The sequence below is a fragment of the Rattus norvegicus genome, chromosome 7 (assembly GCF_036323735.1).
Source record: "Rattus norvegicus strain BN/NHsdMcwi chromosome 7, GRCr8, whole genome shotgun sequence".
Classification (NCBI taxonomy): Eukaryota; Metazoa; Chordata; class Mammalia; order Rodentia; family Muridae; genus Rattus; species Rattus norvegicus.
Window position 1 is genome coordinate 24,234,405 of NC_086025.1, and position 21,428 is coordinate 24,255,832.

The 21,428-nt window shown below is 40.6% G+C and overlaps 1 protein-coding gene across 9 annotated transcripts in view; it reads left to right on the plus strand.

Moving 5' to 3' along the window:
* The window catches only part of Igf1 (insulin-like growth factor 1), a 79,839-nt gene extending 64,797 nt beyond the window's left edge, over positions 1 to 15,042 (plus strand). For 5 of the 9 annotated variants that reach the window (XM_063262981.1, XM_063262982.1, XM_006241193.5 and 2 more), the window contains one exon: positions 8,696 to 15,042. In XM_063262981.1, the coding sequence (XP_063119051.1) occupies positions 8,696 to 8,721 (26 nt within the window). In that variant the 3' untranslated portion in view covers positions 8,722 to 15,042. The remainder of the gene's footprint in view (positions 1 to 8,695) is intronic. The other 4 variants (NM_001082478.1, NM_001082479.1, NM_001082477.2 and 1 more) reach the window with 1 other exon arrangement.
* The last annotated feature ends 6,386 nt before the right edge of the window (positions 15,043 to 21,428 follow it).

Consider the following 21,428-nt stretch of genomic DNA (forward strand, 5'->3'; position numbering starts at 1 on the left):
GTCTTCTTTCAGTGAATGTAAATCCCTTTGTAAATATCACTTGCCATCCACAAAAATCTCAAGATTCCTTTATCTTCTGGGAAATAAAGGGAATGTTTTGGATGGGCAGAAGGAAATTGGTCTTGTTTTCATAGTATCTTTTAGGAAACCATGGGCTTCCACCAATTCCCAGCTAATGTAATCTATAGCTCTCTTGAATCTGTGCATCTCAGTAGTTTCCTGTAGAATGGTGTTGCAACTCGAGACACTTGGTCCACATCGAAATCTTGTCTCCAAGATGGGTCCATGTGTCCAGTCAATGTTCTTTCTACCAACTTGTCAGAGATTAGGATTATTGTCTATAACTCCCCCAGGCTTCTGTTTCCTCTTTCCCCTTTCCTTTAAAACATTTTAAAATTATGTCTATTTATTCAGGAGAAGGGCATAGGCAATGCAGTGTATATGGTGGTTGGAGAACATCGTCACCCAACTGGTTCTCTCTTTCTACCATGACATTCCCGGGGATCAAACTTGGGTTGTCAGACTTAGAAGCAATTTCCTTTACCCTCTAAGCCATCTCACTAGGCCCCTACACTTTCTTAGCCATAAGTCTCTAATACCTTCTCCTCACTTCAGACCATTTAATTTCCTTCCCCAACAGTCTAAGCATGCGAGCAAATATTCTTCTCTTTGAGAAAATGGCTCCAAAGTTCCCAGGGAAAGACCAAGACATTTTAAATTTTTTTAAAATCAAAACTTAAGCTGGCCGAATGGCCCCGACTTCCAAGCAAGAATTTATATGCCAAAAGTTTTTACAAAATTCTGTGTAAAGTCTAGAAGCGTTCACATGGGGCTTTCTGTCTGGCCAACACCGAGAGGTTAACTAATCAAAGACCAACCAGCCCTGCCATCTGTGAAAATATGATGGGCTCTTTTCACAGCTGTAAGTAACAATGATGGCAGGACAAAAACTTTCAGATAATTAAGAACAAGAGTATGGCAGGTTGAGGGTTTGGGAAAGATTCCTAGCCATTTGACAACTGTGCTCTTGGAAACGGGTGACGCTGATGTCACAGCAAGCATTTTTAAAAGTTTATGGAACATTGCAAAACAAGGGAAAAAAAGAGTGTGTGAATGAAGTGATGTATGCATGCATCATTATTTTTCTTTTGCTTGTATTATTGGTTGTCTGGGTCGCTGTCAGATGCTCTGTTTGTCTGTATGAATAATATTCATATTCTTCAAAAGAATATAAGGCTAGGAATTGAGGTGCTTCAAGCACAACAAAATGATTCTAAAGTTTTAAAACTGGATGAACCACCCTTGTAGTCTGTTCTGTCTTGGAAAACCACTGATTGGCAGTCCCCATGTTTGCTTTTATATGTTGAGGGCTCCCATCGACCTCAAACAGATGCAAATCACTTCAACCTGTCACCATGTTGTTTTGTTCATCCTAAAAGTTCTGGAGAATCTTCCAAGCTTCCAAAATTTCTCTCGACTCAATGAGAAGGAAAATTCAGAACGCAGAGTTTGAATGTTCTGCCCAGATTTGTCACAGGCTCAAAGAATGAGTGGAAGAGGATGATGCCCTTCTTACTAACCCTGCGAACTCATTACCAGTGCATTGAACTGACACCAGAAGACTTTTCAGGGCCTCAGGTCTCTCAAGGACACCGTGATACAAATTAACACACACACACTAGCTCAACGTTAGCTTAAGCCCTATGCCAATTGGAACAATGACATTGGGAAAGCATGAGGAAAAAGAACATCAAAACTGGTCTTCGAGTGAGACATGCTAACATCAGTCACATTAGCAGGATCTGGTATTGCACTTTTGAAATGTCGCATTTGAGCCCTTTCAGCAATTCCAAAATCAGCTACCTCGGGGATGGCAGTGTGGCTTAATTAGACTAATTTGTCACCATCGCCACCATTATTGTTACTTTTGTCATTGTTCTTATTGCTATTGAATTTATCACAAATAAAAATACCTAGGCAACTTGTCCATAAAACCCAATCTAAACAACCTTGAACCTGCAGGATTTTATGACATCTTTACATATTGTTAAAGACAATATAAATATTTTCTGCTGCCTAGCCAAAAAGTTTCTTCAGTATTTTCTTCTTTTATTTCCCTCTAGCCTTTAAAACCATTTGCCAGCGGTTTCTTACATCACAGGAAGGTATGCTGGAAATCAAATCAGGTGTCTAATTGAAGAGCGAGAGAGTTGTTAAATCAGAAAATAAGGGAGGAAGAATGCAAGTTCCTTGACGCCTGAGCATTCCTACCTATTTGTCAGACATTTATTTATAACTTATTTATTTATTATCATTTATTAAAAGAGAAAAGGATAAAAGATCTTGCTCTCATTTGGCCAAGTTAGGATACACACCCAAGATGGATCCCAACATGTTAACCAGGCAAACTACTATTTGTTTCCCTTCTTTGTTAACATTGATTGTGTAACAGTCAACAGCGTTAAGTTCTGAGACAGGAGAGGATTATGTTATATTTTACTTTCTGAACACAAGTGGCCATGCAATGGTTGCTGTTGACCTAAACTCTATCCCATTGTTCACAGAAAATTTAAATCAATATAAACAACAAGCCCCATTTGCTATTGGCTTTGTTTCTCAAACACCCTGCTTGAGTTTAAAAGATAAAAGAAATATGTCCCCTAGTCTCAGGGAGCTTCCCTTTAAGTGGGGAGATAAACATGTTCAGAATTTACTCTAAAACATGCCAGTATTCTAACAAAGGTAAGTACACCAAGATATCACACAGGCCAGACTAGAATGGCATTGCTAAGAGCCAAATTCCCAGAATGGATCTGAACCTGTGGTCTCTGATAGCGAGCCTCCTTGCACACAATGGTAGCTATCTCCCTATGCTAAATAAATGTAACTGAGGTTAGAGCAGCCAATCAAATGACTTGGTGACATCAGTGCTTTTACCTTACCCCCACTCTTTTAAGTTATAGAAGAGCAAACTGAGGCAGGAACAAGTCAGTGACTGTCGAAAGTCACGTAACTCTTGTGAGGTAGGGAATCTGCAATCAAAGCTAGACATGTAAGCCCATGGCTCCTGGGTGGGCAAGCAAGACTTTATTAGAAGATGTACCCATGTCAAAGAAAATAGGAAGCTTGGGAAAACTATCAAACAGCAATAGTATCTGATCCCAAGAGAAGAGAGAGAAAAGAGGCTCCGCTAGGACTGTCTGAGACTAACAGCAGGTGTTAAGGGCAGTGTAACAACCATCAGGGGAGTCTATAAGACAAAGTTGGCCACTGAAGATGTATATTTTCCAAGAGTGGGTCCAGTCTTGTTATTTCCACCACAGCTTAAGTGAAGAGTCAGCCTAGAACAATCCAAAATGTTCAAAGGAAAAAGTCGGGGAGGTGGAGAGGAGTGAATGGCAATTCCCATCACATTAAAAGAGGAAGGTCATGTCTAAAAAAAACAACCAGAGGCTAGGCAAGCTAACATCATGTCCATGCCTGTGCCTCACTCCTAAAGTGTCAGCCATACACAGCAGGAGAACAGGTCTCTCAAACTTTCTTTGGTTTTAAAGTCCCATCCTAAAGCATAGAGTAGATCCCATGACACTCGGCATGGCTACCAAAGAAGAAAGGCCAACCGAACTGTCCTAGAATTTGAACTTGGGATTCCTTGAAGTCAAAAGATGTCAAAACTGGTAGCAAAATATCTAAGTCATCCTCCACAGTGCTGTGTGTTTTCCCAAGCCAATCAGAAAAAAAAAAAAAAAAAAAGAAGAAGAACTATAGCATCTCCTTTTCAACAAGTCTGGGCCACCTGTCAATCATCCATTGTTCTTTCTTCTTCTATTTGCCCTTTTGTGGAGAAGGTCAATGCTGAGTTAGTACTTTGTGCTATAAATAAGCTGCTAAAATTCTATGCTGGACATTATTTCCCCAGTATTTTTTTTATAGGATGCCAGGCCCTTCATAGACTGTGCCCTACAATACTTAACTTGTTTGCAGTGGGTGGAAGACGGAAACACAGTCTATTGAAACTCTCAAGGCTTCCTTCCTGAAGTTTAAAGAGTCTATCATCTTTCTTTTATATTCTGCCCCCTAGGCAAACCCCCATCCATAAAAATAGGCATGGTAAAAAAAAAATCAGAAATAATAATATCCAAGGAGATAACTCTTGCTAACTGGAAGGGCTCTATCTGCAGAGCTCTATAAACAACCATGCAAAGATGGCCAAGCTGACATTAGGGTCAGGAAGGACACCCATCCTGTTGGCTTAGAGTCCTCTACCCCAAACACCCTGCCTTCATCAATAAACCAGCAGAGGTGGTGGACAGCTGATGATATCGTGAGCTACCATTGTTAGAAAGAGATCTTTGAGTCCATAGGGGTTTTACCTCTTTGGAATGGTAGGCAGCAGAGTAACAAACAGGTCACCTCCAGAATCAGAAGGCACTTCCATAAATCTAAACCAGAAACCCAGCTTAACTGTAAGAAATAAGCAAATTAAAAAAACAAACAAAAAACAAAAAACAACAACAACAAAAAACTCTTTCAATCTTTGGATTCCTTAAAGGTCAAATGATCATGATGCTAGTGTCTGTCCCAAGGAATACTATGGGATAAATAAGAAAGCTTATGCAGAGAACATGTATGACATAACCCTTAGCACGTGATGGATTCTCCAGTAGTGGTTACTGTCATTTCTTCTTTTGAGTTTCACAATCATCTTAGAGGAATCTCACAGTTCCTCTGCAGCCTTAGGCATGTCACTATATCTTAGCAGGCCTCAGCTGGAAATGGGGAAGACACAAACAAGGTCACCTTGCCAAAATGGATGCAAGGAGCCAGTGAGAGAATTCGCTTGACCGTAAAACCACCTTAGCAGGTGTCAAACACTATTCTTGTGGCATTTATCGTTACTAAATGTCACCCTCAAAGGGTCTATGGGCAACTTTTCAGGAGAAAGTGTGAAAGCTACAGCAGAGAGTAAATACTCTCTATTACAAATTAATCCCTTCCCCTGCTCATTCCTTAATAAGTTGATTAGCCCTTCTTTCAAAAGGGTCGGTTTCTTCCTTCAACCCCAGAGAGCTGGAAAACCGACTTTTTTTTTTTTTAAATAATCTTACCTTCTCTGGTGTCAATTGGAAATAATATTTACTCACTACTGTTTTCCTTTCAAAAGTCTGTCTAGTTGCACACTAGAAACAATTTCAGCTGGTTTGTTTGTCTTGGACAAGGTGCTGAAGTGAAAAAAAAAGTTATTGCTTGGCTGCATGTGAAACTGTTTCATAACCGTTCAAGAAGTGCATTGAAGGTGGGGGCCAGCTCTGAGGACGGCTGCTCCTAAGGGCCTCCACTTGTAGCCTATTGTCGAGGGTAGCCAGCATAATTAAATTAAGACAATGAGCAAAGCAACAGATGCAACGGAGACCAAGTCCCTGAGTGCTTTTGTCCCTCACTATCATTGTCTGCAACAAAGAAGTCACATGTGAGAGACTGGGAAGGGAGCCAAGTGCAAACCAGACTACACAGCTGGTTTTAAATGGGTTCTCTGAGCCTGTGTGCCTGGGAGGCATGCTACTTAGAGCAGTGGTGGGTGAATTTCGTTCTTTCTCTCTCTCTCTCTCTCTCTCTCTCTCTCTCTCTCTCTCTCTCTCTCTCTCTCCCTCCTTCCCTCCCTCCCTCCCTCTCTTCTTCCCTCCCTCTCTCAACCCACCTCTTTCTCCCTGCTGGATGCTAAGACAGACCCATGAGATAGACACCAGGGGACACTTCTGTTCAACCTCACCCTGCCTGCTTTCTGCTTTCAGAGAAGAGAAAGACCCAGAAGATGCAGACCTGTAAGATAGCCAATCTAATCTCAATCCCCCCACCCCTTGAGCTGCTGTACAACCCTCGTGCATTCACAAAATAAAGTAGAGACGATGCCCAAACGTGTTCTCTGACAAATTTGTAGCTCAGCTTTAGAACAGAGGATGCAGCAGATGATGAGATCTCTTTCACCGTTACCAGTTCATTCTTGAACTGGTCTACTGGGCACATTCTTGACTCCCCTTTATTTCTAGGCTAGTGTGCATGTTAAATAGGAAAGAAAATATCCAAATTCAGATTAGTACACTTCTCTAAGTCTTAGTTCATTCAGATAGTGGTTTTTCTAGGATAATGCTGCTGCCCTTACCCATGTTTCAAGCACATGGTGAGATAATCAAATGGGCCCACACGTAAGGTTTCAAATGGTTTGGGAACTTTAATGTCCCCATTCTTCTGCCACAGATATCTTCCTTTCATTTTTCTAGGAAAAAAAAAGATTGTAAGAAGCAGAATAAGGAGCAAAAGTTCACCCATAGCTTAATGTCTCATGCTTCACCCAGCAACTAATGTGTGTTAAGCAAACTTTATAAGAGGAGCAGGGAGCTGGGCGGGATAGCAGGTTTCTGGAGGGGAAACCAGGAAATGGGTTAACATTTAAAATATAAGTAAAATATGCAATTAAAGAAAAAACAATTAATAAAATTTAGCTTTTTAAGGAAAAGAGTTGTATTTATAAAAAGGGAAGGTCTCAGGATTTTAAACTGATGGCATTTCAGGATGCTCTACTCAAGGCCCCATGTCCTACTGGCCTACTTTTTTTTACAGTGGCCATGAGCCTGTTACTTTAATGAGTATTTCTATATAATGCCACCTTTCTTATGTCCTGTCAGTATGAAAATGGCCATCGACTCACACAGGGCTAGCTTCCTTACATGTTTCATGAAGGACTCAGAGGCAGAGTGCATGTTCCAGTAGTGCTGATTAACCTGTATTAGAAAACTCTCCTTATGCCTAAGAGTCTTGGTTGATGGGTATTGGTTCATATTGATTTGCATTGGTAGTGTTCATCAGTATTAGATCTTCTCACCCTCTCTCTAAGTCTCCAAAGTCCCTTGGTTCCGAAGAGAATCGAGACTGAGTGGGTATGCAGTCCCTTAGGTAAGAGAAAAGTTCGGCAATTCTGAATGCCAGTGTGAGAATGACTATGTCCCAATGATAAAAAGCTACTGCGACTTATGAAGTGTTGTTCTGTACCTGTAACTGTCTACTCTGTCCCCCTGTAGCACACCCTCAGGCTAGAGGTAAAAGACCTGTATCATCCCTAATTAGACTCAGAGCTTTAATGCTGATGAAGCAGACGAGCCTCTGCTCCCATAGGACTTCTGTTCTAAACAAAATTCAGATTCCTCCAGTGACATCTTGATCCGTTGAGGGAGTGACAGGGATATCAACTCAAGGAAATTGGCATTTGGGTTTTAGGAGGGTTTCTTTCCGATTAATAAGACATGACAAGGGCAGGGAGCTATCTCGGTCGGTGGAGAACTTACCAATGAAAGCATGAGAAACTGAGTCAGAATCCTCAGCATGCCTGTGAAGAACTGGCAGCCAGGCATTAATGCTGAGAGAGTAGGTGGGGGGGGGGGGACAGGCCGACGCCCTGAGCTTACTCTTCAATACTCTAGGCATGTTCAATGAAAGAACCTGTTTAAAAAAAACACTGCGGCTCCACAGGTGTAGCCACATTCACATCTATGTATGTGTAGCCATAATACACACATGCCTACATACATACATAAATACCAAGATGACACAAGAAAGAGAGAAAATGAATACTAACCTCTAATGCACATGTTGACTATGCCTCTGGTCCAGAAAAGGGCCTTCATGAATGCCAAACCCTCGCTCTTTTAACACAGATACTATTGTTCCATTTTATGGGTGAGGAAACAGGTACTTGAGCAAGTTCACATGGCCGGAAGTAGAAAAGTGTAGAGGGTTGAGCTCAGGTCTGACTGTTGTGATTTTTTTTTTTTTTTTACCTGATTCCCCAATCTTCTGATTCAAAGATGCTGCCTCTCTCCCTAGGGGGTGGGGAAAAACGCAATTTAAAGCAACATTTCCTTCTTACAAAGCAGTAGTGTAAAACAAAGTGTAACAAGACAACAGAGGTAACCAACAGAGGTAGAGGTCTAATGGGTCTGTGCTGTTGTCGAGTTGAATTGGGTTGGGTTGGGTTGGGTTGGGCTGGGCTGGGCTAGGTTGGCTTGGTTTGGTTTGGTTTCGTTTCGTTTCGTTTTACTCACTGGAAAAAAATATGCTTCCTTCCAGTCAGAAAGTTAGAATTCCCAGTCTCTCCTTCCTGTGAATGAATCTGGGGTAGAGGTAGATAGAAAGGATCATATGTTGGTGTAATTATGAAACAATGGTACCTATCCTATGGGTGCTCCCAGAGACAGATCAAGTTTGTTGAATTGTTAACTAATTCAACTAATTAACTAATTGTCCTCCCGTATGTTCCTCAAAGAAGTCAACACTCCAAACCCTCCTTAAGCTAGGTTGGTGAGTCATAAGAAAAAAAAGACTGATGGCGAGTTTTCAAAATGTCTGGGACAGTACATAGAATGAATCTATACTGGTCTCCTACAGCCCAAGAACAAAGGGGTAGGGGGTTAAAAGAATTTATTGTATCTCTTGTAAAGGACTACAAGACAGCATGAAAGCTAGCATCATAAAGAAGTAATGAATCTATAAAGGTATTGAAACACTACTCTGTTTGGTCCTTGCATATGTGTTAATTATCACGCAGTGGCTAAAACCCACAAGGGATAATGTGAATTTCTTAAAGACGTAATGGATATATAAAGCCACAACTTAATGGCCCCCTTATCTTTCTTACTTGCAGGAAGTACACTTGAAGAACACAAGTAGAGGAAGTGCAGGAAACAAGACCTACAGAATGTAGGAGGAGCCTCCCGAGGAACAGAAAATGCCACGTCACCGCAAGATCCTTTGCTGCTTGAGCAACCTGCAAAACATCGGAACACCTGCCAAATATCAATAATGAGTTCAATACCATTTCAGAGATGGGCATTTCCCTCAATGAAATACACAAGTAAACATTCCGACATTGTCTTTAGGAGTGTTTGTTAAAAAAAAAAAAAAAAAAAACAAAAACAAAAACAAAAAAAAAAAGCTTTGCACCTTGCAAAAGTGGTCCTGGCGTGGGTAGATTGCTGTTAATCCTTTATCAATAACGTTCTATAGAGAATATATAAATATATATATAATTATATCTCCTAGTCCCTGCCTCTTAAGAGCCGAAAATGCATGGGTGTTGTAGACATTCGGTTGCACTAAATTCCTCTCTGAATTTTGGCTGCTGAAGCCGTTCATTTAGCAACTGTTTATAGGTGGTTGATGAATGGTTCCTTATCTCCATTTCTTCCTATGTAGCTTAAGCCGCTTCCTTCACAGAATCTAATAATCTCGTCTAGGCCATTAGCCCTGCCCTTTCTTAACATTCTTGTATTTGTTGAATTTGGCCTCCTCGAAAGCAATAGCAACTGGGTGGCCCACCCAAGTTTTAACGCCCCTGATTCCATCTATGGCATTTGTACCAAATATAAGTTGGATGCATTTATTTTAGACACAAAGCTTTATTTTTTCGACATCGTGTTTCAAGAAAAAAAACAAATAGAATAACAATAACTATGACTTTGAGGCCAATCATTTTTAGGTGTGTGTTTGAAGCATAGAACGTCTCTTAAACTCTCAATGGTTCCTTCAAATGATGAGTTAGTATGTAACGTAAATAGCAGTTTCTCTCTCTCTCTCTCTCTTTTTATTTTTTCCATATAGAGCACTATGTAAATTTAGCATATCAATAATACAGGAACTATCAAACAGTATGTAAACTCCGTTGTTGTTGTTTTTAGTACAATGGTGCTATTTTGTAGTTTGTTCTATGAAAGAATCTAGTCAACACAGAGAAAGGAGAAAGCAAAGCAAAAACAATGAAAGCCTGGAGCCCAAAAGGACAAAATTAGGAAGGAAACTGAAAAAAAAATCCATCCTCTTGGGGGATGCAAAGGCCTCCCCAGTTATGCCTTCTAAGAGGAAGTTAAGACATAACGTCCATTAAGACACACTTACTTGTCAAGTCCAGAGAGGAAGCTATGGAGTGTGAAAAAGCAAGAGGCTAGGGATTCTGGGAGTCCTGGTTTCTTTTTTAATCACCGAAGAAGCAAGGATTTGCAATCTCGGTCCCACAGACTCACCACCGTGTGACCTCAGTCAAGTCACTCCACCTCTCGGTGCCTCAGTTTTCCTCATCTGCAAAATGGGGGCAATATGCCATCTACCTACCTCAAAGGGGTGGTATGAAGATTAAAAAAGTAGACCTTCAGATTTTAGTTCTGGGTTTCCAGGAGGGTGCAACATCAGAACCCTTGAATTGCTGGGATGCAAGGAATTCTGTAAATAACCCATTAACAATGTAGCTCCCAGGATCGTTCACCTGTCACTAGGATGCCACCATCGTATCCAAGCTCTTTTTGGTGAAGCTGTGCAACTAACCAGTGACAAGCTAGTGACTCAGTCTCTCCAACATGTCACAAAGTAAGAGACATTTGATTTGCAATTTGAGCTTATGGCTAATAAAGACAAGTGAAAAGAAAGAAAAGAGGAGGAGGAAGACCTTGCCAATGAAAGAGTAATCAATTATTCCATTTATCCACTCTCATTAATCCTTCCAGTCACACAGTTTCTAGAAATAACTCTAATACTAGCAGTGAGACTCAGTTTGCCAAACACAATTCTCCTTCTCCTTAACATGTGAAAAAAGGGCCCTGGCATTCTTACATTTTGAAATAGTTTCTATCACAGTCACAAGCTGCTGTAGTGGGTGTAGTCTTGCCCTTGGTTGTATATGCAACTACTTTTTTCCTATTTTATGAAAATACGCTGGCAAGAGTTGCTACTTGAGAGGCAAACTTTTTTTCTCTTCAAATCTGAGGTTCTCCCTAGTGTCTGCTTAGAAGGAAGAAATCCAGCTTCCTGGAAATATGTTGAATGCATTCAACTGGGCATTGACAACCAAAACCATCTAGAAAATATTCTGTGTTTGTGGAGCAAGATCATCTCCCACTTTTAAAAAACATCCAATAGCCACGTCTTATTTTCTGCAGCCTTGATTCTCTTTTGCAAGCTTCCCTAATGTACTTATAAGATGTATTTAAAAAAAAAAAGATCATCTTTAGTTTTTCTCCCACCAGATTCTTCTAGAATCTCTGGGGAAATGCAGTACGTGCCGTTGAGTGAAGCCCTCAGTCCACTGGGCTTAGGAACATAAGGCACGCTGAACATTCCCTGATTACTGTAGAGATGGAAATGAACTAAGAGAGCAGTTTCACCATCTACCTGCTTCCTCAGAAGGGTGCAGGGAAAAGTCAGGCCCTCTCACACCCTGGGTGGCACTTCTGACTTCTAGTTCTTGTTCACAGTGTGTACCTTTACAAATCGGTTGTCCCCAGAAAGACAATAGAGGTGGCCTTCTCCAGATCGGTGGGCTTCCTGCCATGGTTGGCTTCGATGATTCCCAGTGTCTATCAACATATTTTCTTCATTTACTTCTATACACAGTCAGAAATTCTCTCCTCGGGGAGAGCTCAAGTATGCAGTCCTATGCTTAGTTCTTTCCAACTGGATCGGAAATCAAGTCAGAAAAAGTCAGTCTACTAATTAAGGATACTAAAGCAGCCTTGCACTTTTAAATGAATGAACCCTGTAAGACAAATCTACGTAAACTCTGAAAGCCAGCTGATCAGGATATGATGACTGAAGAGCGATAGAAAGGGACATTCTTTAAAATCTTACAACTGGAAATTTTGTAAGCTTTGCTGTGGAGGTGAATTGTTTTAGTGTCTAGACATGGAGCAATTTTAGTAAATGCACAAAGGAAATAAAAAGATAGGTAGGAAGGAGGAGTTTTTCATTTGATAGGATTATGGCTGATTTACCTAAAAAAATACTCAGTACCTACCTAGGTCAATGGTTGATCCTATTCTCCAAAGACTATCAAGTGCTCGAAAACATTGTAAAATGAGTCTACTCCACTGAAAAAGTTAATGCATCTCTCCATTATAATCTATTTTCCTGCGGTTAAAAAAAAATCCTTTTTTAAATACCCATACACGTACCTACCCTACATGTGCACTTGTGCGCATGTGCACACACGAACACACACACACACACACACACACACACACACACCTATTCACCCTAAGAGTTAGAAGAAATCATTTCCTTGAAAAATCCTATCTTTAAAAAAAAAAAAAAATCGACCCATGCCGCTTGAGACTCCTTCTCCTTCTTTGAATGTCAATGTAAAACGTGGTTATGTCTGTAGATGAAACCGTCTCAGACGCCACGGCTCCAGGGTTTCTGTTACAGTTTGTGCACTTGGGAGGATGCGCAGAAGACAGGACGCAGCGTGTTTTGCTTTCCCCTTTACTGTTTGGCCAGCTACGCCAATGTGGTGCTATTGTTTCTTTAAGAAAGTACTTGACTTAAAAAAAAAGAGAAAAAAGAAAAAAAAAAAGAAAGCATAGACATATTTTTTTAAAGTCTGAAAACAACAGTTCTATAGTAGAGGGCTTACTGAGATAGCATTAGACCTAGCCACCACCCTAGCCACCACCTTTCAACTTCGTGTCACTCACAAGTAGAATATTGTTCACCAAGTTGTGAGTTTGGGGGTTCAGAGACAAGAGGATGGAAACGTTTTGAAGTTGGATGGCTCCATTACTCAATTGGCTCTCAAATGTAACCAAATGAGCGATACTTTACCCAATCTGAAATGTTGGTCAATAACTTGAAGTGGGGGGAAAAAAATAAGTTCAGGAAAATGGCAGAAGAAAATAATTAAGTTACTTTTTGCTTTTGTTGTTGATTGGTTTCTTGTTGATTTTGGTTTTTGGTTTTAGTGCAGGTGGGTGAGTGCTGTGTGTGTGTGTGTGTGTGTGTTCCACTCAAAAAACAAACACTCAAAAAGTGAAGAAAATACAAAGATTTTAAGAACATAGATTTACCTACTACTGGATACAGCTTCTGCTACATCCTCTGGGGAAGGCACTGATTTCTGGTTTGGAGAGCGTTTGCTCGCTGGTTTGCTCTCCCATCAAAGAGGCCTCAAAGAGTGGTCGGTCTCTTAGAGCAATCATGGATCTTATTGGGAGAGGTTGGAAAGTATTTCCTAATGAATTGGGCTTATCTCCTCACAAAGGAAGGGAAGAGTTTATGAGAAATTGTTGAAGACGATGGCTAACAATCTGTGAAGATTTTGTTCTGTATTTTCTTGGTTTGGGGTTTTGATTTCTTACTTTATACAATCTTTACGGATGGAAATCTTACTGGCAGAAAAGACTTGGTCTTTTTGCTCTTTCATCACAGAATGGAAGATGGCAAACTCACGTAGACTCTTTGTAGGTTGGCTATAAAAGGGGTGGTTTGGCTTTTTAAATAAGACCATTTTAAATGTTCCTTTCTATTTTCAATCATAAAAGATTGTCTTAATTTATTAGCGTAGGCCCTGGTTGGCACTTCTCAAGTGGATGAGCATTTCCATTCAAAGCATGGGTTCACCCATGTCTTCAAAAGATGAATGATTAATATTAAGGAATTACTTACTTCAAAATACAGTAGAAGCGTGAGTCTCTGTTCCCACTCCCCACAAAGATCATTAAGTCCTAAATCTGAAAGAGGAAAAATACTAAGGGAATTTTTTTTCTTGCCTGTTTTTTATTTCAATGCTAGTGCTTAATCCTATCCTATACAGATTTGCTTCTCGCTATTGTGATATTCCGTAAGACTTTCCAGTTAGGTATTAGAAATTGATACATAGATACCTTTTTTTGTGTGGTTTCTATTTAAAAGAAAAGAGATAAGACTGTCTGAAGCTTAAATGCATAAGGTACATGATAAAGATATCACTTTAAATAACAAGCCATATCTGGTACAATCCTTTCTTTCTTATCATTTTAAGGAAAACTTTCCCAGATAAGACAGAGGCCCAGGGGACTTTCGAAAGTGTCTTTGTTCCTCCCATCTGTTTTTGTTGGTGGTGATTTTCCCCCCAATGTCTGCCTCAGAATCTTTTAGAGGCTGGCCAGACCAAATCGGACAATTAAAGAACTGTCTTTTAAAACACACATTTCACATGGTCCCTTTTAATGAATGATTACACTTATATTGAACGTGATTTTTTTTCTCTCTCCAGTTATTTTTTTTTCTGTCATTGATAAGGGTCCTTAAGGAGAAAAATTCATTAACAAAAAGCAAGAAAGCGTGTGAAAAAGAAGAAAATCTAAATGTCACCGCGCAATTGAAATACGAGCTAAAATGGAAATACTTTCTTCTACTTAAAACCCAGACTGAATCACCTTCAAAGTGACCTTTCACAATCTTTCCAATTTGCCTCTGTTTAAACTGTCTGGGCCTAAAAGCAAGCATTATTCATTTTCTTTTTCCCAAAGTGGACTCGTGTGTAAAGTAGGAAAATTAAAAGAAACTGCTAAAAATCCCTTCCAACCACAGGCTGACCCCACTCACCAGCTCACAGCGAAGGCTCCTGTTGATCTATCCCCTAATCTCATTTCATTTGGATATTTACATTGTACCTACTGCTAAACACTCTGCAGGAGGCTCAGGAAACCTCAATCTGTCCATTCTTATCTCCTATCTGTGTCTCTGTATCATTAGTCCTTCCAAACATCGTGCCGTGTGTATTCAGTCTATTTGAAAGCTCCAAATGGTACATCAGACCTGATCTGTTTTTGGTGAAGATTTAGGGAGCTATGAGAATTTGGATTATAACATGCATTTTGCTTCATTTATTTTTATCACACTTAAAGGCCAAGGGTGATGATTAACTTACAGACATCGAATTCATTTCTCTACTGAAACCTTAAAGTAGTATTTGGTCATTCATTGTATGTGTCTTATATACCCACCCACACACAGACACAAAGGAAATCTATCAAATTAATCCTGATTGTATTCGAAGTGGTTATTCAATTCATTTATGGCAGAGCAATATCAGTCCTAATGACTCGTGAAAGTGTTACTAACTGAATCATTATCTTACATTTACTGTTTAGTAAGCATATTTTGAAAAATGTATGGCTAGAGTGTCATAATAAAATGGTATATCTTTCTTTAGTAATTACATTAAAATTAATCATGTTTGATTAACTGGTTCCTCTGATGTAGTGTGTCATTTCTTAACATATAGAGAACTGTAGAGCATTTTTTTTATTTAATGGCAGTGTTTGCAACTCACAGGCACAGAAACACCCAGACTAATCATTTATCATAGAGATATAGAACTTACAGGTTAAATGATTCACAATGTATGTAAGAGATGTATGGATTGTATGACATATGTGTGGAATAAGCTGGGTGGATGAGACCAACATCACAGAATCTGACCCAATAGTGAGTCATACCTAACCCATAATGCAAGCATTTGGGAAAATATTTCCTATTAGGAGCATACCCAGATAATACTGAATACACTCCTATACAAAAACGATTCTGTAAGACTATGATTTCTCAGCACTGAGTTGTTTAAAAAAACTCTGTTTACTGCATACCTATCATGTTATCGCACTCACACAGGTATTAGTACTGTTTACTGAATTCATACTGCAATATCGCACTTGCACAGCCTTAGTCGAAAGACAAGGGTACACAAATGCCCCTCCTGTTTAAAGGAGTCGATTCTATTTCCCTTTGTGTAAACCTCCTTGAATTTAAGGAAGTAAGGCAGATGTTTTCTTTCACATTGATCCACATACCACTGGTAACTGATCTCACTTTGACTCCCAGTCTCTGTTCCCTTAAAATTACTATGGACTTTCCACTAATATTCTGCAGGTCTTCCAAATGCCTGGTGGGTTTTGTCTCCTGTAGCTGTAGTCTTCTATATACCTCATTTCCTTCCTCTACTCAGGATGACACTTTCCCCCTCAATCCACATCCATCTAACCTAGTTATACCTTTTTCTAAAATGTTCTGTAGATAATGAAATGGGAGGTTATTAGGCACATGGCAGAGCAGGCTTTCCGATTAGACACCAGTCATCATTATTAATGCAAACCCGCCAAGGAATTTCTGACTGTTCACAGGACGCATTATGAAGAACCCATCCTGTTCTGAAACTCTCCCACAAACTCTATGACTTCCTATCAAACCATTCATACACTTGCAAGAAAATTCCATCTGTTCTAGGAACCAATCTTCCCTCACAGCTTTGCCTATGTATGAGCAGACTAACGTTTTTATTGTTGAGTATGTCCAAAGCTGTTTTCCTCCCAAAGAGCCAAGGAATAATTCTATCGTTAGAGAGATCTACAAGACCATCTATGCCAAATGATAACTTTTCTTTTTTTTTTTTTTTTTTTTTTTGGTTCTTTTTTTCAGAGCTGGGGACCGAACCCAGGGCCTTGTGCTTCCTAGGTAAGCACTGCTCTACCACTGAGCTAAATCCCCAGCCCCGTAACTTTTCTTAAAATGTAGTATTCCTTCCTATTTGATAAGTATCAGTGATAGATAATTACCTCTGATTGAAACAATAATAAGCTCTTACTGTGATTACCTATACTGTCTCATTTATCATTTTAACTCAAGCACAGTTATGAACGCTAAAGAGTAGGGATGAAGGTTCAAACACACTAATAGACTAAAAGTCAGAGGCAGGCAAAGGAGACCTGAATACCATCAGAAAACACAAAACTCTGCATACTTGCAGCACCATCATTCCATATTCAATCCAGATGCAAAGACACAACAGCACACAAATTGACACTTCTTATTTCAATTTTTGTTTTGTTGTTGAAGAAATGTAGCTACATAGGTCTTTGAGTAATAAGCCATACTGGAGTATATCATCAAGATAAATATGCATTTCTGCACAGTAGCCAAACCCCTCTTCACTTGTTTAGACTACAGTGTTAAATCCTGATAATGTGTTGAATGGTGTCTGGAAAATACAAGGTCAAACCAATGTCCTTGAACAAAGATGTCAATGAACAAAGTTATGTCTTAGATCCTCATATAGTCCAGGAATACACAAGTCATACACAAGGAAATGTGTAATTTGGTCAAGAAGACTCTTCTCAGAAGCTTGGAAATAATCCATCTGGTTTTTTTCTTCAACAGTTTTGAAAAACCTATGTTGTTGGCACTCAGAGTTGTTGGACAATAAGAGAATCGTTATTGACAGTTATCGGGCAGGGAACCAAGACTCCAGACATTTCATAGAAACGATAACCTGTTTATAGTCATCAAAGCCTAGACTACAACTTCAACTTACTATAAATTCGAAGTATTTTTCCATGGTTTTAACTTAAACTGAATACTACAAGGATGAAATTGCCATCTAATCATCTAAAGGAAGATAACACCATTCATTGCTTGGACCTTTACTAAGTTTTATCCACCATTTTGGGAAATAACAGCCATGTTGGCAACACTCGCTGGGTTATGTAAAGTCTCCATTATGCACCAGTATCCCTTGATGCCACTATAATTCTTCATATGGTTGCAAACACCTGACAACTTCATAATATTTTTCAGTGGAGTGATGTCAGGCATTTCCATCTTGGGTACATTTTACTATACATCATTTTTCTTTCTTCCTGCAATTGCAGCCCATGCATCATTGCAATGATTCTCTTTAGAAATTCTGTAAGCTGACATTGTCTCACCTCAGAACATTAACATATGAAAATAGTCATTATGAAAGGGGGGAGCTGCGGTTCTGATAAAGCTGAAGACCCTGGGACCATCAATTATGACTCAACACGTAGTATAAGATGTTTCACAGAGCCTTTGTCCCTGAGCAAAGATGAGTCTTCAGTGTGGAGCTGAGCTGAAAGCAGTCTCCTGTTTATAGATAGAGACTAATTCTCCTCGGGATCCAGCGAAGGAGAATGGTTATAGCTAATACAACATCTGGTTTCTAAATGTTCTTTCCTTCATCCTGTACTGGGCTGAGGAAAAGAATGCAACAATCTCTGAAAACACACACAGGTGTAAACTGGCCTAGAAACAACAGCTCTGGTGCCGTCTGTAGCAGAATTTGCCCTTGGGTTTCAAGTCAGGTAGGGCATGTTCTTCTTCTTGTCTTATGGGAAGAGTTAACGTTGAGTAGCTCTCCTGCCATTTCCTAACTCAGTTTCACTTTTTAAAAGGAATGGCTCCTGCCTACCCCCCCCCCCCCCAGCGTCCTCAGAAGGGACAGAGGTGCAAGAGTCTTCCTCCAAATGGAAATTTGAGGCTGAGGCATAGGCTGTAGCCCTAACAACTGCTTTATTCAAATGCTGTAAAAAGAACCCAACATTCCATCCCATAAGCATGGAACTACTCTTCCTAATCTCAGACCTCTAAGGGGGGTGGAAAGAGGGTGAGGTGGGTTTTTTTGAGATATTCAAGGAGAAGACAGGAAGAGGAGCAGAGGCACTGTGCGAGTCTGTGCCTCCCTGACTTATTTGGCTCAGGGCCTCTACTTTAACCACCCCTATGTAACCTAAAATACTCACACTTAGAACTACCCCAGAGTCAAATTTCTCTTTATTTCTGTCTGCTTTAAAGGTCATTAGGAGAGAGACGTTCCTACCCTCTTCCCACAGCCAAACAGATCATTCTCTTAGACTGTGACTGCTGCTGCCATGCTCCGTCTGTATCTCTAGAGCGCCCCCACCCCCACTGTAGTAAAAGCTACGAGAAAATCATCTACTGCCAATTGTGCTATAGTGTGCTGGTTATTCGTTTGCCCTCACAACTATTCATCAGATTTTTTTAAAATCTGTTCCCTTAACAAACTGTATTTCATAGCCCCTCTCATCTCTGGTTAAGCATGGCCAATGGGAGACATTCACAAAAGATGGAGGACGCTAGGAAAGAAAGCAGCATGGGTTTCCCTGTCTGTCTTTTTTAAAATAGCACTTGCTTGAGTAATTGCAGCTCTCCTCTCCATGGTCTCTGTCTCCCAGAACGAGAATCGGCTGTCCCTCCTGATAGGCCTTTAGCTATCCTCCTGCTGCTTTCCCTGCCTCTCTAGCCCCGGGCATGGTGATGCTTCGGTGCTTCTGCATCTTTGGGTTGCCATTCTCCTTTCCTAGACTATTGACCTCTTTCTCATCTACATTAAATTCTCCCTTTCTCTAAGATAGTATCTGCTGTCCTCGGGGACCCTAAACAATAAAAACAGAAACAACAGGAAAGGAACCGGAAGTGCTGAGGGCAAGCAGAAGGTGGGGTTCAGGTGTGGCTTTGACACTTTCACCCAGGTGCTTTGGGCACTTAAAGCATTTCCAGGAGACTCAGTTTCCTCTTTTCGGTGATAATAATGCACGCCTTGTGTCAGCATGAAGGTTAAACCCTATCATCCAGTTGCCCCTTTATGTCTATCCTCAAGGCTTGCTAGTTTCCAGGAACTCCTAACAGAGTGAGCAGGGGCTGTTTCTGATGCCTTTGCCTTCTTCGGAGGCCCTTTTCCTCCTATGAATTGCCTCTTGCAGCCTTAATGGCGCCTGGTCTTATTGCAACTTGGCTGGCCATGTTTGGTTGTTATCCCTGGGAGGGCTGCCCTTTTCTGAAGGGAAACAGAGGAAGAAAAGTAGATGGGGAGTCAGGAAAGGAGGCTGGGAGGAAAGGAAGGAGGGCAATGGTGGTAGGGATGAAATATAGGAGAGAACAAATTAATAAAATGTTTAAAAAATAAAGATAGAAATCCCAGGATAATGACATGGGATGACAAGAATCTTTAATAGGCTAGGGTAAAGATGTTTGAAAAAAATCAGCATCACTCTTTTTTACTAAAAAAGGATCAACTGTAAGACACACGTCACAGCTGTACCATGGTAAAGGGCATCTCTTTACAATAAACACAGTAACGCTGTATGGGAAACACAGCACGTTGTTTTAACTATTCTTCTCTTTGTAATTCCTCTCTGGCTGTGAAACTAAGTCAGCCAAGCCCTCGTCTGCTCTTTAGCTCTTGTATGTATGTGACTCCAGGAATTTGTGTCTCTATTTTCTCTTTTAAAACCTATTTTTATTGTTGAGAATTTTCACGCAATGCATTTTGATCACGTTCCTCCCCAATCCCTCCTCCCTCTAACTCCTCCCAGATCCACTCTCACCGGCAGACCTCCTCTGACTTCACACCCTATTGCTTGTTTATTTGTCTGTCTGTCTGTCTGTTTTTAATTAACCCACCCATTCTAATATGCACTGTCCATACCCTCATGGGTGTGGGGCCAGCACTGGAATGAGGCTGGCTTACACTACTAAAGCCATACCCTTAAAGAAAACTGACCCCTGTTACCCGAAGCCACCAACTGTCAATTTCTCTTCGGCTAGAGGTGGGAGCTGGTGAGCCCTTTTATGCTGGAATGGTGACCAACTTTAGCTTGTGCAGGCAACCATGGCTACGGTGACTTCAGGAGGGCAGCAGCTCTGCCATGTCCAAAAGACACTGTTTTGTTCCACTCTTCCTCAGCCTGTGTCTCTCCCGATCTCTCCACAACAGAACCCGAACCTGTGTGTGGGGTTGATTGAAACATCTGCACTCTGCAGATGCTCTTCTCTTACACGTCGGCCAGATGTGAGCTTCTTCTCTAACCACCATCCACTGCACAGAGAAATGTCTTTGATAAGGTCTGAAAACTACACTAGTCTATGATTACAGAGCTACGCATTTAAAGGGCAATTTGATTCATTTGGTAGAATGACGACAGTAGGTTCCCCCCTGTGGCCTGTGAACTTTACAACCATGAGTCCCTGCCCAGACAAACAATGCAAGGCATGTGTTTTCTCTTGTGGAACAGGCCTTAAATTTAAGCAGAGATCAGTTGATTACTCCCATCACAGCCATGCCACTATTACGCCCACGGGCGTGCCTTGACATGTCAATCCCTGTTTGTAGCTCACAAGGCTTGCAGCTGGGTACACTGGCTGATGACTCCCTCCCATCCCCCAGCAGCTCACCGCATAGCAACAGTATGTGACAGGGAGTCAACAGGGGAAGAAGTTTGCTAATCAGTACCAATTTGAGGTTTCCATGCCCTGTAGTCCAAAGTGTGAGGTGCTTCAAAACCAAGGTCTGACCGTCATGTTCTTGTGGGAATGTAAGACCGATGGCAAAAAGCCTGCATTGTTTGGGATGCTCCTGACCAATAACTTGAGAGAAGGTACTCGACACCTGGCACCGGGCTTTTTATTTGGAAACTGTTGGCTTCTAGAAGGGGCATTGTCCTCTGTGTAGCGTAGCACCAATTAATTGATTATTTTATATAATCATCAATATAAAGTATTAGTAAATTGTTTTCACATTGATAATTTCATGTATATGTTTATAAAATATAGGTTTCCATATGGTTTTTCAAGTATTTTTAGTGTTACTTATCCCCTCCCCTTCTCCTGCCCTCTTCCATACCCCTATCCCCCACCTGCAGGTAAGTCATAGGAACGGAAAGGTGGAAATAATTTTCTCAGACTTCATTATCACTACCTCTCTTGCTGTTATCAAGAACGAGGCAACTGTCAAATATGTCAGCCTACACATTTAATCC